Source organism: Lepus europaeus, chromosome 2, assembly GCF_033115175.1.
Source record: "Lepus europaeus isolate LE1 chromosome 2, mLepTim1.pri, whole genome shotgun sequence".
NCBI lineage: Eukaryota > Metazoa > Chordata > Mammalia > Lagomorpha > Leporidae > Lepus > Lepus europaeus.
Genome location: NC_084828.1, coordinates 20,122,137 through 20,137,717, shown reverse-complemented (window position 1 = coordinate 20,137,717; position 15,581 = coordinate 20,122,137). Strand labels below are relative to the sequence as shown.

The 15,581-nt window shown below is 43.3% G+C and overlaps 1 protein-coding gene across 6 annotated transcripts in view; it reads right to left on the bottom strand.

The window, feature by feature from the left end:
• Nucleotides 1–401: 401 nt before the first annotated feature.
• The window catches only part of APP (amyloid beta precursor protein), a 274,727-nt gene continuing 259,547 nt past the window's right edge, over nucleotides 402–15,581 (bottom strand). For all 6 annotated transcript variants that reach the window (XM_062206419.1, XM_062206429.1, XM_062206439.1 and 3 more), the window contains 3 exons: nucleotides 12,706–12,806; nucleotides 8,747–8,893; nucleotides 402–1,373 (listed from right to left, as the gene is read on the bottom strand). In XM_062206419.1, coding sequence (XP_062062403.1) covers nucleotides 1,272–1,373; nucleotides 8,747–8,893; nucleotides 12,706–12,806 — 350 coding nt within the window. In that variant the 3' untranslated portion in view covers nucleotides 402–1,271. The remainder of the gene's footprint in view (nucleotides 1,374–8,746; nucleotides 8,894–12,705; nucleotides 12,807–15,581) is intronic.

Sequence of the window (15,581 nt, the reverse complement as noted above, 5' to 3'; positions counted from 1 at the left end):
GCACTTGGCCAAGTCAAACCTGTTAGGTCTATGAGACACTGTAGTAGCACTGGGAGATAGATGTTGGCCCCAGTTTCCTACTCAACTAAGTCACTGAGTATGAATGCCCAATATGGGAAGGCTTCTCACTGGTCTACAGCTCACTAAATAATCAAGATGATCAGTTCAGTCATCCACACTGCACACTGGCACTCTTCTAAGAATGTATTTATTTACGTGAAAAAAATACCATTGTGTACGAATTAAAGACAAATCCCAAGGGTCTGTCTATGCATGCCTTCCCTAGGCCCTTCGCCTCTTCGGTCTGCATTTTCTTGTGATGAAAGGTAATGGAATTTGCCTTTCTCTGCACCCAAAATTATTTTGACTGTTTAAGGTCCATAGGATGACATCCCTCAAAGAAAAGTCTTGCCAGGGTTATTTTATTTAATTTATTTATGTCATACAGTGTAGAAAGCTATCATGTCATAAGCAATGATTCTGTACAATCATCCTGCAGAAAAAGTTTTGGGGAGGATTCTTGCTTATTTGAGACCAGCAGAGCACTCCCACCCCCCCACCTGTAAAAGTGCTTACAATGAACAGGGATTCTTCTTGTTTTTCTTTTTTTAATCAAAGATCCAAAGATACATGGACAAAAAAAGTTGAAATTCTCAATGCCTAATGTGTGCATATAAAACAGGCACAAAGAAATAAACGTGTATCCTCTTATTTCCTATATCACAAATATAGCAGAAGCAGCAATCTGTACAGTAAAATGCAATCATGGAAAGAAATTCTTGAAGTCATCTGGAATACTTAAAAATGTTTCAAATGCATAGTGATCAGGAAAAGAATACTTAGGCAAGAGAAGCAGCTAAACTCCCACGCTCACAGGAAGCACCCCCCATCGATTCTTAAAGCATATTTCAAGTAGGGCTTAATTGGGTCACAAACCACAAGAATAATATACAACTGGCTAAGGGGCTATGTGATAAATAATCAGGAATCTATTCATGCACTAATTTGATACAGTTAAATTCTTTACAGTACACAAAACCCATTAATAATGTAGTATGGTGACCAAAATGTAAAGAGAGAAAATACATTACTGATCTGTATATTAATTCAAGTTCAGGCATCTACTTGTGTTACAGCACAGCTGTCAAAAGGCGATAATGAAGTAAATAATAAAACCGAAGGGCTTGTTTCTTTCCACATTATAAATGAACACCGATGGGTAGTGAAGCAATGGTTTGCTGTCCAACGTCAGAGGCTGCTGTGGCGGTTGTCTAGTTCTGCATCTGCTCGAAGAACTTGTAGGTGGGGTTCTCATAGCCATTCTGCTGCATCTTGGAGAGGTGGCGCTCCTCAGGGGTCACAGCTGCATCAACCTGAAAAGCAGGGATGAGCATTGAGTTAAAAAAAAATCTTTTAAGAGTGCACAATGCAATACCTGTGCACAGTACTGGCAGAGCCTTAAAAAGGAAAGAGCGTGCTACTTTTCTTTTGCAAAGATCGCAGAACACTGAGGATTTTTCTCCTTTCTCCTGAACGTTGACTTCTGAGAGCAGAATGCCTTTGCCACGAGTTATGTACATGCTCCCTCTCGCCACCAGGTGGCGCAAAGTGCTCATTGGTTGCCGTTGTTTCAACACAACACTAACTGGGTAACTCCCTGGTGCTTAATAAAGGTTGAAGAGCTATGATGGAAGGCTGTTTTACTTCAGAGTATGGCAGTTACCTAGAGAGAAATGCAGGAGGCTCACAGAAAGGGATTCAGACTGGGTGACACTCAGAGCCACGTAGAAAAAACCATTGTGTCTTAAACTGCTATTCACCCATCTTCATCAAATGTCACAAATGTTAGGTCTGACAGTCTTAATAACTAAAACAATGGTAGGGTGGGTGTTTAGAGCAGTGGTTATGACACCACTTGGGATGACCCCATCCCATGTGTGAATGAGTCCCAGCTCCACTCCAGATTTCTGCCCCCTGTTGATGTGCACCCCGGGAGGCAGAGGTGATGGCTCAAGTACACAGGTCCCTACCTAACATGCGGGAGGCCTGGATGGAGTTCTGGACTTCGGGCTTCAGGCTGGCCCAGCCAGCCCTGCTGTTGTGGGATTTGGGGAGTGAACCAGCGAGTGGAAGATCTCTTTGTCTTATACTCTGTAGCCCCTTAGTATCTCTACAGCCCTTGGTGCTTAGCTCAGAAAAAAATACTTCCTATAATCAAAACCAGCATGTCTTCCCTAAATTCTTCTTTTTTTGTGCCAAGTAGGAGCCCCTTTGATATGCACACATCGCTTCGAATTTGTAAAATTTAATTGAAAGGTAGACACATACTATACTTCTCCCAGTATAGAGAAGAGAGAAGGTATTTAATTATGAATGAATCAATTTTAAAAAAAAAATTCTCTACTGGAACCACTGGTAGGCCAAGAGAACACACACACACACACACGTCATCAGGAGGAACAAGCATGTCTCCTATAGCAACGTGCCGATGCACCAAGCAGACGGTTTTCCTTTCAAGGGATATTCTCTAGTGTGTGCATGATGAAACTGGCCTCCCACCTCACTTCTAGACTGCTGCAGGCCCTTTCCCTACCACTTAGAGTTGTCAACTGACATTTGGCATCTTGTGCAGCCTTTTTCCCTGACAGCCCATCTGGCCTGGCTCTGAGAGCACACAGCTGCCCCACTGCAGCGGTGCCTCTGAACCAAGCCTGGGAAAACTGCCAGAGAGCACATGGTGTGGGCGCCAGGACTCAGGCCTAGGGCTGGAGCGGGGGATGCCATGACTACGCCCCACAGGCTAGCAAGTAAATAATCAGGTTCCCCTGTGGGCCTCTGCATGACCCCACTTCATGGACCAATTGGCTCTTTAGTCTGGGCAGGAAGTGGAATCCCCTTGACTAAGCTCCAGGCAGCTGGAACAGACACATCCGGCTCCCTTGTGCCTCTGCACAGTGTTTCCTCCATGGGGTGTCCTGATTCTTAAAGGTTCTTTCACAGAAGGACAGCATGCCCCCCATTAACTGTCACCTGCAGCCACATCCTTGGTGAGTTCAAGGACAGGGCTGGGCGTTTCTCCCTCAGAACAATGTTGCCAACAATCGCTCCCCAAGAACCACACTCGGGACCTTTCTCAAGGAGCTGTTCAGCATCACACCCTTGGGAAGTCATTCGCAGGTGTATTCCCTACCCCTTTCTCTTTCTTTCATCTACACCTTTGTTGTCAACAAATGAGCTCACCTGGCTCAACTGGGCATTGCATCATTAGCCACAGGCTTGTTAAATTCAACCACCACCGTGAAAGATGAGCGGGAGGAATGAGAGATTCCATTCGAGCTCTGACCTGCTTGGCAGGGCCTGTCTACAGCAGTATGCAACTTGCAGTTGGGTATCTGTTTGCATCACCTCCTGAGATTCTGGGGAATTGCCAGGGTTAAAAAAAATTAACTTGTATAGTTCAAAGTGGCTGTAGTTTTGCAGGGAGGAAAAACCCTAATGCCGGTTGGTTGTTGGAATATCATAGTTTTATCTCCTGCAAGAGGCACATCAGCGTTCACACTGGCTGTCAATAACTATTTGCAGGGAACACCTGGAAGTTGAGTAGCTTTACTTCTTCTTCAAATTCCAAAGCCAAGCACGCAGGAGAGCCCTGCTGGAAATTCAATGCTCAGAGGTCGGTGTGCAATCAAGCACCTGACTTCTTGGGGCCTTGATTCTTCTAGCAAATCCTCGTTACCCTTTGCCACTGGGAGGGCAGCAAAGTCTTGCTATTCCTGCTGTGGGGCGGCTTAGCCCTCAGACTTCAAGGGGCTCATGAGCTACAGAAGGGGATTATCTGCACAGGATGGCACCCAAGAAGGCTGCGCTATGTCTTTTTATCCCTGATCTCCTGAAAGAAGAGAAAAACCCAGGAATCCACATCTATGGATAAAGCTACCACTCGAGGGTGAACCTTCCTCTGCATCAAGGCTCATCAAGCCCTTCTTGGTGGCTAAGCCACAGCAGTGACATGGGCCACCATACGAAGGCCAGCCACGTGGTGACCCTGTGCAGCAAGGTCTCTGCACCAACGGAGCAAAATCATTTCCTTAAGGCAGAGTCGGGGGAGGTTTGATTGAGTTGTGACTGTTCTGGAAGCAGTGATGGGACAATGAGGTCAGGGACAGATCCTGGACCCTACCCCCAGAGAGGAGCACCTGTCAGTGGCTGAGACGCAAACATCCATGCATACCACCTCTGAATGTTCAGTCTGGACTGCCTAGGTTGGGCAGCAGTGGTAACTGACCTGAAGACTTCATTTGGCTCTTGGTGCCACGCATTGTATCTTCCAGAGAGACCTGGGGCTCCCTGTACTGTGCTGCAGTGTGGCTGCTGCAAGTGGCACACATTGGAAACAGCAGAGCTCAATCAGCCTGCCTGACCTCGTCCTAAAACAGCTTCGACTAGAACTGCTGAATACCCTTTGGTTTATGTCCCTTTCACATCTCTTTCTCCCTAAACTTGATTCTTGGGATGCCTTCACCATAACCGGAGGAATTTACAGCTCAACTACCAGATCGTCCAGATACAACAGTCTCTCTAGATTTAGTTGTCCTGCATTACTGTGGTGTCAGGACTATTTACCTGGGGATGGAATCCTGCAGGAGGGGCAGTGAACACTAAATCCTATTACGTGCAGTAAAAGCAGCAAGATGTGTATCACTGATGTTCCCTGCAAACATGGCACCGAGTTGGGCCGAACAACAAGGATGCAGCCTGAGATTTAACCCCTGACTACCCTCTCCAGCTGCTCTTCAACCCGTTAGTACCTGCCAGGTGCCTCGATCCTGGAGGGTCAAGTTCTCGCTAGGAAGAAAGAACCTCTAAAGCCCTATTTTGATGGTGTCCATATGTCAGGAAAAGTCATATGCCATGACTCCGCAGAAAGCTAAATCAAGCAACACTGTCCTGAGGTCACTGATGAGATGACATGGGGTGTGGGGAGCCTTGTGGTATTACAGTTACCAGCTCCTTGAATGTCAAAGTGTTTTCACAGCTACAGTGAGACAGTCTGTGCCCCACCTTCTCTAAGAACGAGAGGTTTCCTGGAGACCAGGGCTTCCATCGCATCTTCTTCAGCCAGCAGTGGTGTCAAGTGCAACAGTGTTCTCTCCCGGGAAGGGGAGGACATTACTCATTTTATTCTTAGTGAATCAGAAGTGCTCATTAATGAAGCAGGTTAACCACAGCTGGACATAAAAGTAATTCCATGTATGGTCATCCCCTGGTATCCACAGGGGGCTGCTCCCAGCTTCTCCTTCAGATATCAAAATTCATGGATACTCAAGTGTCTTATATAACGCGGTGTAGTATTTGCATGTAGCCCTCACACATCCTCCTGTATGCTTTCAATGATCCTTAGGTTACTTATAATACCTAATACAATAGAAAAGCTACATAAATAGCTCTTATACAGCATTGTTTTGGGAATAATGACAAGAAAAAGCTGGGCAGTTTGGTTATAGACACTTTTTTTCCCCCAAATACTTTTGATACTTGGTTGGCTGATTTCTGTGGATAGGGAACCTGAGGACACAGGGGGTTGACTGCGCCTGAGGGTGGAAGAGGCAAGTAGGGTAGGGTGAACTGTGTGCAGGTGGGGCACTTCCAACCAGTGCCAAATCCGGTGTGCTCTGGGAGAAAGGGTGATCGGAAACCCCACAGCACTGTGTCCCCCCTGGGAACTCTGACTGTCCAAGATCTACCACCCTAGAGAGACTATACCTTCCTAAGGGCAGCAGACAGTTCTGCAGGTGAAGCTCCAGCCAACACTGATGGACAGAAGGTCTTGAAAGAGGGAACATAGGATGCTGTCCAGGCTCTGGACAACATCTTTAAGGAAGAAGGAGGTGAGAGGAAACAACACGACAAACAAGGTGAGGTACTCAGTCTACAACAGTGTCAAGCTTGCCGTCAATTAGACAGCAAAGTGGGTCATGCAGAAGAGCTGGACAAGGGTCCTCCTCCATTTTGCTCCTTCCAGTCTCCTAGCTTAAAAAATAATGTTTCCTTTTTCCCCCTAGAATCTGGGTTAATGCGACTAGTTCTCCTCTGACATTCAAGTCCAAGGAGACAGTTCTTGGGAACTGACCAAAGGAAATGTTTAACCCAGGCAGGTCTGGAGCAGTGCTGATTACAAGGCACCTCCTTACCTCTGAGATAAGAGACAGCATTTTCTCCTGCCAAGCTTTGCTGAGGGAGTAACTAAAAGGAAGGAGGTGAAATACTGAGAGGGTCTCAAAACTGACGAACTGTTGTCTGGTTCAGCTGGGAGAATTTTAACACTTTGCTTCCCTGCTTCCTGTCTGGGAATTCTGTTTTCCTAGGTCTGGGATGGGAAGTCTCACGCACAGCAAGGCACAGAGCCCCTTCTGCTTGGCATCACCGGGCTCGGCGTCGGCTGAGCTGTGCCCCTTTGTATTCCTCTATTCCATGTGACTGTATTTAGAGATGGGGGCATTTAAAGAGGTTATGAGGCTCCTAATCCAGTATGATGAGGGTCCTTAAAAGAAGAGGAACGGGGCTGGTGTAGTGGGTAAAGCAGCTGCCTGAAGTGCCGGCATACTGTATGGGCGCCGGTTCAAGTCCCAGCTGCTCCAGTTCCTATCCAGCTCTCCTGGATAGGAGAAACTTAAGCTTTTTGAAATATTCTTATACTTATGGACAAACAAAAGATGAGCTTTTTTTTTTTTTAATTTTTGACAGGCAGAGTGGACAGTGAGAGAGAGAGAGACAGAGAGAAAGGTCTTCCTTTGCCGTTGGTTCACCCTCCAATGGCCGCCGCACCACGCTGATCCGATGGCAGGAGCCAGGCTCTTCTCCTGGTCTCTCATGGGGTGCAGGGCCCAAAGACTTGGGCCATCCTCCACTGCACTCCCTGGCCACAGCGGAGAGCTGGCCTGGAAGAGGGGCATCCGGGACAGAATCTGGTGCCCTGACTGGGACTAGAACCCGGTGTGCCGGCGCTGCTAGGCGGAGGATTAGCCTATTGAGCCGTGGCACTGGCCAAGATGAGCTTATTTTTGCACAGAGAAAAATTTGAAATCCACATATAGATAGTCTTTTTCATAATACTCATTTTCCACAAAAAGTTTGAAATCCTCATATGTGGAAATATTTTTGTTTGCCCAAACATGGTATTGAAGTGAAATAAAAAATGGATTTGAGTAGATGCAAGACAAAGGGATGCTATGGTAATCCATTATGGTAATATATTTTACACTGTTTCAAGGGACACAAGCTGAGTTCTATTATTATAAAACAAGCAGTATTTCAAACTAGATGTCATTGTTGCTTTTTAAATGTTTTTTGTACTGCAGTTTGTGACCCATTCAGCTCCTTTTCATCCTGTGAACTAGTTTTGTCCACTGCACTGCTTTTTACCACTTCCCCTCCAGTCTGGGCCAGGAAAATCAGTCTCAACCCATTTCCAACAGCAGCTCCTGCAAACAGGTGGTCTGCGGAGATTTGAAGTACTGAACAGGATGTGGTTTCTGGTTTCACCACAAACTTTATTTAAACTGCTTCTGCCTCCCTACAATGAAGAATTGTATGTTTGGAGCACATTTCCTTGGAGTGAGATGTTTAACTCATTGGAAACATCTGGCCTTCTCTTGGATGGGAAAAGTAATGATTAGCATGTAGGGAAATCTAGACTCTGACCTTGAACCCTGCTTGATTTGATATGGGGTGGGACTTGTGTCTCGCATGAGTTTTCTCATCAACAAAATGAAATCAGTTTGATTGATCACTGATATCTCTTCCAGCTGAAAAGATCGTATGACTCTTAAGACGTAATGACTTCCTCTTTCTAAATATAATTTACTAAAATATTGCACATCCTGAGATTTATTTTTTCCCCAACGAAAGTACATTTTAAAAGTTCTACAAAAGAACTTGTAATTCCCACTCTGCCCTCTCTGAATCATGAGTTTAAGAAATTATATTTGAACAATCTTGTGGCTACTGTCTCGTGTTGTGTTGCTGTAACCCACCACTTCTGTGCTAGGCACCCATTAGCTTGGCATGTGGGGATAGAGATTATAAAGGAAATAACAAAGGACAGTAATTGTGACTGTCCCTTGTGTCTCTCCTCTCCAGCTCCAGTGCAGTAGCACCCTGAGACTAAGATATTTAGGGTAGAAGTGCAGGTTAGCAGGTTGAAGCATATCTTGAGTCCTGCATGTTTTTCTGGGCACTTTGGTACAATGTGATTTCCTGCAAAAGTTTAAAGAGTACAGCCTTTTCTGAGGGTATTATTTACTATTATCTTATTTACTTAGAAGTCTATTTGAGACACACACAGAAAATCTAGGAATAAATGTATTTAGATTATTCTTGGAAAAAGCAACCTCCCATCTCATCTTTCATATATGACATTTTTTATGTTGCTGTTGCTTTTGTTTTAAATGTCCCAGGTTAATTACAAGTTTTTTAAAGCAAGACCTTGTTAACATTATTATATTGATAATTTCAATATACATGGTAAGAGGAGAAGATGTGCAAGCTCAGTGTTTGATCATAGTATGCACAGTAAGTTGGAATGAATGAAAATCAAAACAAGAACAGCTGTAACCTGAGCACCATGGAAGAATATTGATTTTCTTTTTCCCTAAAGAGATCCTTGGGCCATCTTAGCCTAAAGGTAAACACAGTTGCTCTCTTAGTCTTAATTCCCACTTGCAACTGTGTAGCCGTGTTTACCTACCTCCACCACACCATGATGGATGGATGTGTACTGCTTCTTCTTCAGCATCACCAAGGTGATGACAATCACTGTCGCTATGACAACACCGCCCACCATGAGTCCAATGATCGCACCTTTGTTTGAACCCACATCTTCAGCAAAGAACACCTTGAAAACAAGTCAAGAAAAAGGACTGTAATTGCAGGACACATTTGGATGAAAAGCTTTAGTACAGATTCTATCCTAACTCACTGTTAACCCTTTATATTTTTGTTAATTAAAAACATTTTATCTGAGAGGCAGAGAAATGGATAAAGTGCTCCCATCTGCTAATTTATTCCCCAAATGCCTGAAATGCCCAGGGCTGGTGCGAGGAGCCAGGAATGCAATCCAGGTCTCCTCTGTGAATGGCAGGAACCCAATTCCATGAATCACCACTGCTGCCTCCTAGGATCTGCACTGGCGGGAAGCGGGAGTCAGGAGCAACAGCCAGGAACTGTACCCCAGCCCTCCAAGATGGGATGCAGACATCTTAACAGGTACCTTAACTGACAGACCAAATGCCTGCCCCACAATCGTACATTCTTTGGCTGGTCAAATATATGGTGCTTGCTTAATGATGTACAACAGGTGGCTTCTCCACTTCCTAGGAACTTCTACCTTCCCTTCATCTGTCAAAACAGAAGTCTGCAGGGACTGTAACCTGTTGACAGGAGGAACATCTGAAGAAGGGTGGGATGTAGCTCTTGGACCTATCAAAAGCTAGAAAGGCATGGACCATGACTATCTTAGGGGGCCAGCATTCTCCCAGGCATGGCAGTGTGAAACCGGGAGACCTGGTGTCTGACCACACATGACCGTGCCCTAGGTGTTTCTCAGACACGCAGATGCCCTCACTTCCTTGGAGGGGCATTTTTTTATTTTTTTTATTTTTTTTATTTTTGACAGGCAGAGTGGACAGTGAGAGAGAGAGAGAGAGACAGAGAGAAAGGTCTTCCTTTGCCGTTGGTTCACCCTCCAATGGCCGCCGCGGTAGCGTGCTGCGGCCGGCGCACCGCGCTGTTCCGATGGCAGGAGCCAGGTGCTTCTCCTGGTCTCCCATGGGGTGCAGAGCCCAAACACTTGGGCCATCCTCCACTGCACTCCCTGGCCACAGCAGAGAGCTGGCCTGGAAGAGGGGCAACCGGGACAGGATCGGTGCCCTGACCGGGACTAGAACCCGGTGTGCCGGCGCCGCAAGGCGGAGGATTAGCCTGTTGAGCCACGGCGCCGGCTGGAGGGGCATTTTTAATGCACAGAAATAAACATTCAAAAAGAGTTAAACAGAATCCACTGTTAGCCACATTAATTCAGCAGGATTATAATTAACCTTGAGAAGCACAATGCTTTTATTTCCATAGGAAGAAGCAGTAGGCAGCAAGAATTTTAACGGTCACACTTAATTCCCATTGTCTGACTACATTGTCTCCAGAAACCAAAACTTAAAGTGTTACTATTTTCTTGCTGTTCAGTTGCATTGGACGTTAAATTTGGAGAACATGGCAAAGAAGAAATTTATTCTGTATGGCAAATTTACTGCACTATCTTTCTTCATGCTCTTTGGAAAGCAAGCCATTCTTTCTCAACTTCATTTATTTAAGCAGAATTATATGAACACACTTTAACTCCCATTATCTGGATATTCAAAGAACATAATCTTATTCCAGATCAAACAGAAGACAAACTATCATGAAATATTTACTGTTTTTTTAATATACCATTATGAAAACAGTTCCTTAAATAATGCCTTCAATATAGCTTCAATATAGCAAAATGAAATATGGGCATTTTTTTTTGACATAGTGGTTAAGACTCTGGGACACATACCTCCCCTTTCTGGGTGCCAGGGTTCAAGTTCTAGCTTGGCTTATGATATCAGCTTCCTCTAATGCATACCCTGGGAGGCAGTAGATGATGGCTCAAGTACTTGGATTTCTACCACCCATGTGGGAGACCCAGATTGAGTTCTAGGCTCCTGGCCTTGGCCTGTCCCCTCCTGGGCTGTTGCAGGCATTCGAGCACTGAACCAGCAGATAAGAGATCTCATTGCCTTTCTGCCTTTCAAATAAAATGAATGATAAAATTTTAAAGAAGATTGCAAAATGACCAATTTTGATCTCAACATATTTATAATGAGCAAATCATTAATTAGCTAATGATCACTATGAGATTATCAGGAAGGGGTATATGTCTGGACATATTCCTATGTCTTTAAGAAAATACTGTAATTTTGTAATATTCATTGCACTAATTATAGTACATTATCTTATCAACTATTTCAGTAAAGGGAGCTGATTCTAATTGCTGCTGCCACCATTAATCACTGTCGCATTATAAGAGTTAGTGTAATTATGGAGAGGGGCTTCCATGATATAGGATCCAGGAAACGTAGATCTGCTTATTAATCTTCAGATTTCTGCTTCACCAGCTCCCAACTCTTCAGCAATTCCATTTCTGTTTTAAACCCCTCCAGCAGTCAGATCAAGAGCACCCCTGATTTTACAATAATTGAGACCCGATTAGTTTGCCAGTGAAAAGGCTAACTGTGTATCTGTAAAAAAGATTATAGGAGTTAAAATGCAAATCTAAATACCAAGACAGTTTTCAAGTTGCCACAATTATTTAGAGTGAAAAGAGTCATCGATAATACTTAAACAGGTTTTGTTTTGGAGATTAATATTAGGATTTATAAACTGTATTTATGAATGCTGGAAAGATATTTACCACTTGAAATATAGCAAACACACAATAACACTTCCTGCTGTGAGAATTATGTTACTGTTTTGATTGCCACTGAATGGGTGATAAAATTGCTTTATTAATTTGTGCCCTAACAGTGCTTACAGATAAGATGGAAGGAATCCTAACATAATGCAGGATTTGATTTATCTGAATTTCTAAGCTTAGGATTTTATATAAATACTGGAGCTACCTGCAAAGGAGATGACTGCTTTTTTTTATTTATTCCAATTCTAAGATTAGGAGGGGAAAGTGGTTTTATCTGAAAAGGAAGCAGCTATCTCCTGACCAAATCTTCTGATAAATAACACGATTAGGGAGCAGCATGGGGTCCAACTCACCTCTTGCTCCCACCTGCCTGGCAGGGTCCCTGTGATCTTATTCTTGCAAAGAACTGCCTAGTGGAAGGTAGGAGAGGGAATGAAGGAGTAAAACCCAGTAGTGTTGGCACATGCTTATTTGAGGCTCTGCTGCTGCGGATAAACCTATTACAGTTGAGGATCCCCCATCCAAAACGCTTAGGTCTAGAAGTATTCATATTGTTTTGGATTTGGGAATATCTGCATACACACAATGAGACAGCTTGGCTGAGGCCAGGAGCTTCTTCCAGGTCTCCCACGTGGGTGCAGGGACAAAGCACTTTGGACATCTTCCACTGCTTTCCCAGGTACATTAGCAGGGAGCCGGAGGGGAAGTGGAGCAGCTGGAACTTGAACCAGCACCCATATGGGATGCCTGTGCTGCAGGCAGCGGCTTAACCAGCTACGCCATAGCACCAAGCCCATCATACAATCTTCTTAAGAACTTAATGAAACTAAGATTCACGGTGTGAACTTCTCCATTTATGGCATCTTCTCAGTGCTCAACAAATGTAGGGTTTTGCAGCATTTCAGATTTTAGGATTGGAAATGCTCAGCTTGTATAAACCCATTTTTCTAGAAAATAGAGTGCAAGTTAATGACAGTGGTTACTGCACTGAAATTAATTCCACTTCAGTTCTACATGGGCTTAACTACCTTCTAGTCAGGAAGAACTTGATACAGAGATGGTTACTCTTCTGAGTTCTATGATATTAGAGGGAAGCATCTTATTTTTCTTTTCTCTTTTCCCTAATTTGATTGCTGGCACAGCAGGAGCAAGAATCCAGAGGTCATTTGACAAGGCACACAGGGTCGTGGGAAGAGGGAGATTGTTTTACTAACCAATTTTTGATGGTGAACCTCATATCCAGAATCATGTCGGAACTCCGCATCCATTTTCACTTCGGAGATCTCTTCTGTCTTGATATTTGTCAATCCAGAACCTGCATTATATCGTAATTAAAATATGCAGGATGATCAATTAGTTTTATCCATGAACAATACCATGAAACAAAGGCTATCAAAAACTTATTTCAAGCCTGACGTTACAGGAAAATGGATGAATGATTTGCTTTAAGAAAAAATGACACCTTGCATATAAAGCCTTAACTACCACCTATTTCAAAGAAAAAGAAGTTAAAAAAAAAAATCTGAACTTGAGGCTTCCACTGCCTTTTCTCCTTTTATAAAGGAGAAAAATGGAAGTTAAGTGCTGGTTGGGAGGTTGGCAAGGTTTTGCTCCTAGAATACATTTGCTTGGTTTAGGCGCTCATTGTTAGCCTATTATGTGGCTTTTTCCATCTGATCTCATTACTTCAGGGAAAAAAAAAAAATGAAAGGCTTTAGAAATGAGCATTAATTACCTGGTGGAACAAAACTGCTACTTTGGGGCTCTGCTCCAATTACAAATTATGTTCATGTATCTATGCAGTAAAGCATTGAAAAAAAATTTATAATTTATTTAGTTAAGTATTCTAGTTATAGATACAGAATTTAATTGGTTCAGTACATAACTTTTTAAAATGCTTCTTTGAGAGTAACAGAATTTATAACCTACTAATTCTTCCTTCTGTAAAATTGCTATAGGACTCTTACACTAATTGCTAGAATCAATTTCATTATTCAAACAATAATCTGGAGCTTAAAAACAAAATGCAAAGTATCTTTAAAACAAAAACCAGAAGTATATGAGATACATAGCAGCTTTCTTGTTGCAGCATTTCAGGTTTAAAGCTCAGAATCTGAGGCTTTTATCATCATATGCTCCACAGGGTTCCCCCAAGAGGTAGGCTGTCTGCTCCTGTTTGAACAGATGAGTATCAGTTTGCTTCTAGTTACAGATAATTCTGCCTTCTAGGATGGTCCTCTTACATTAAGCCAACTGGTTTCTCTATAGTGTACACTCCGGGTCAGCCTTGAGCAAGCCACACCCTCCAAGTCCACGTGACTGCCTTGGACAGGTGGCAGGCACCTAAGGGGAGGTAGCAGGTTCCTGTGGATTCTCCTCTGACATGGACTGCAAATTCCTGGTTCTCTCCCTTCCTATGGAGCAGATTTCTTGCTCTTGCTCTTATCGCTCTTCCCAATCTTGTCTATGAGGTGCTGTGAAACTTCACACACCTGCTGACACGGAAAAGCCAATCTAGAGCACAGGATATGCGAGTCTAACTGTATAGCCCACACAGAGAGACTGTAAGGACAATTTGGCCAAATCCAGGGCACCCGTGCTGGCTGTGACATATCAGTGTGTTCCTGTCAAATGACACACAAAACTTCCATTCGTAAGCCATGCAAAACCAGATTCCCAGTCATTATCAATCTGCACCTGGCTTGCAGTGTGTGGTGCTGTCTTTGCTCCCTTCCGCTTTCCAGAGTATGTTTTCCTGTATCTACCACGTTAGCTCTTTTCCTGTGATCCAGTGTTCCACAGACCACTGAGAGCAGTTTGGTTTCACCTTCAAGTTCTCTTAGTCTGTGATTTGTTTGGGTCATAAGGACTTGGATTTGGATGGAGAGATACAATGGTTTAAAACATATCCATAAATTTACTGATACTCCTGCCTTGAGTGTGGGCCTGGATGCAGCTTCCTAGTGAACAACAGATGGCAGAAATGACAGCATTATTGCTTCAGAGATGAGGCGGTAAAAGGCACTGAAGCTTCCTTCTCATCCCATGTCTTGGATCATCTGGTGTGCCAGAAGCCGGTGGCCACGTTGTACGAGGATGCTCCAGCCGTCTTACAGGGAGTCCATGTGCAACAGCTGCATGTGGAGCCATTTTGGAAACAGCCTCACCAGCCTAAGCTTTCAGATGATTTTAGCCTGGACAGCGTCTTGATCACACTCACGAGAAACCCAACCCAGAACCATACCCCAAATCCCGTAAAAATCTAAATGCTTGCTGTTCTAAGTTGCTAAATTTTGGGGCTATTTGTTACCTAGCAAAGTTACCTAGATAACTAATACAAAGAGCTAGTGCTTTTTTTTTTTTTTTTTTAAATCTTGATTTGTACTGGGCTTTAATATCCTTTTATCAGGTCACTCTCTTTGATATGGAGATAAGAGATACCATTACAGTAGGACAGTTTTCCTTTCATTTTGGTCCTCTTTTTGACCTAAAACCCCTTCCTCCCAATCCAGACAGCTGCAGAGCTCTCTAATCTTATTAGTTAACAATTAGTTTCATTTTTCCACCTAAGCCAACCAACACAACCTTTCATGCAGCAATGGTACTACTAATTTTCAATTCTCAATAGTTGTATGTTATTTTCCTAGGCTCCCTTTAAGAATCTGATCTTTGTATAACCAGGATGACTTCTTTACAAATCACCTTTTGCTATTATCGGAATCTAGCAATGCAATAGTTAAAAAACCTCAGAAATATATTCTTAAGAAAACTCTCTTCAGTAGTTTTTCCCTTTTAGATTTGGGGGGCCAAATCATTATACTGAAAAAATAATAAGGAATGAGCTCTCCACTGCAAGGTTATAATATTTCTAAAAATATATGAGAATACTTTCACTGGTCAAAAAAAAAAAAAAAAAAAAAAAAAAAAAAAAAAAAAACCACAAAAAGAAATTCAATTACCAAGTCAGCAGAACAGCTAATGAAGGCTTACAACTTAGCAGTCTGACGACTCTCAACAAAGAGAGCTCTTGCTAGTTCATTTTTTGTTTAGCAGATATGAATGTACTCTAAAAAGTTCTTGGAAATTAAGT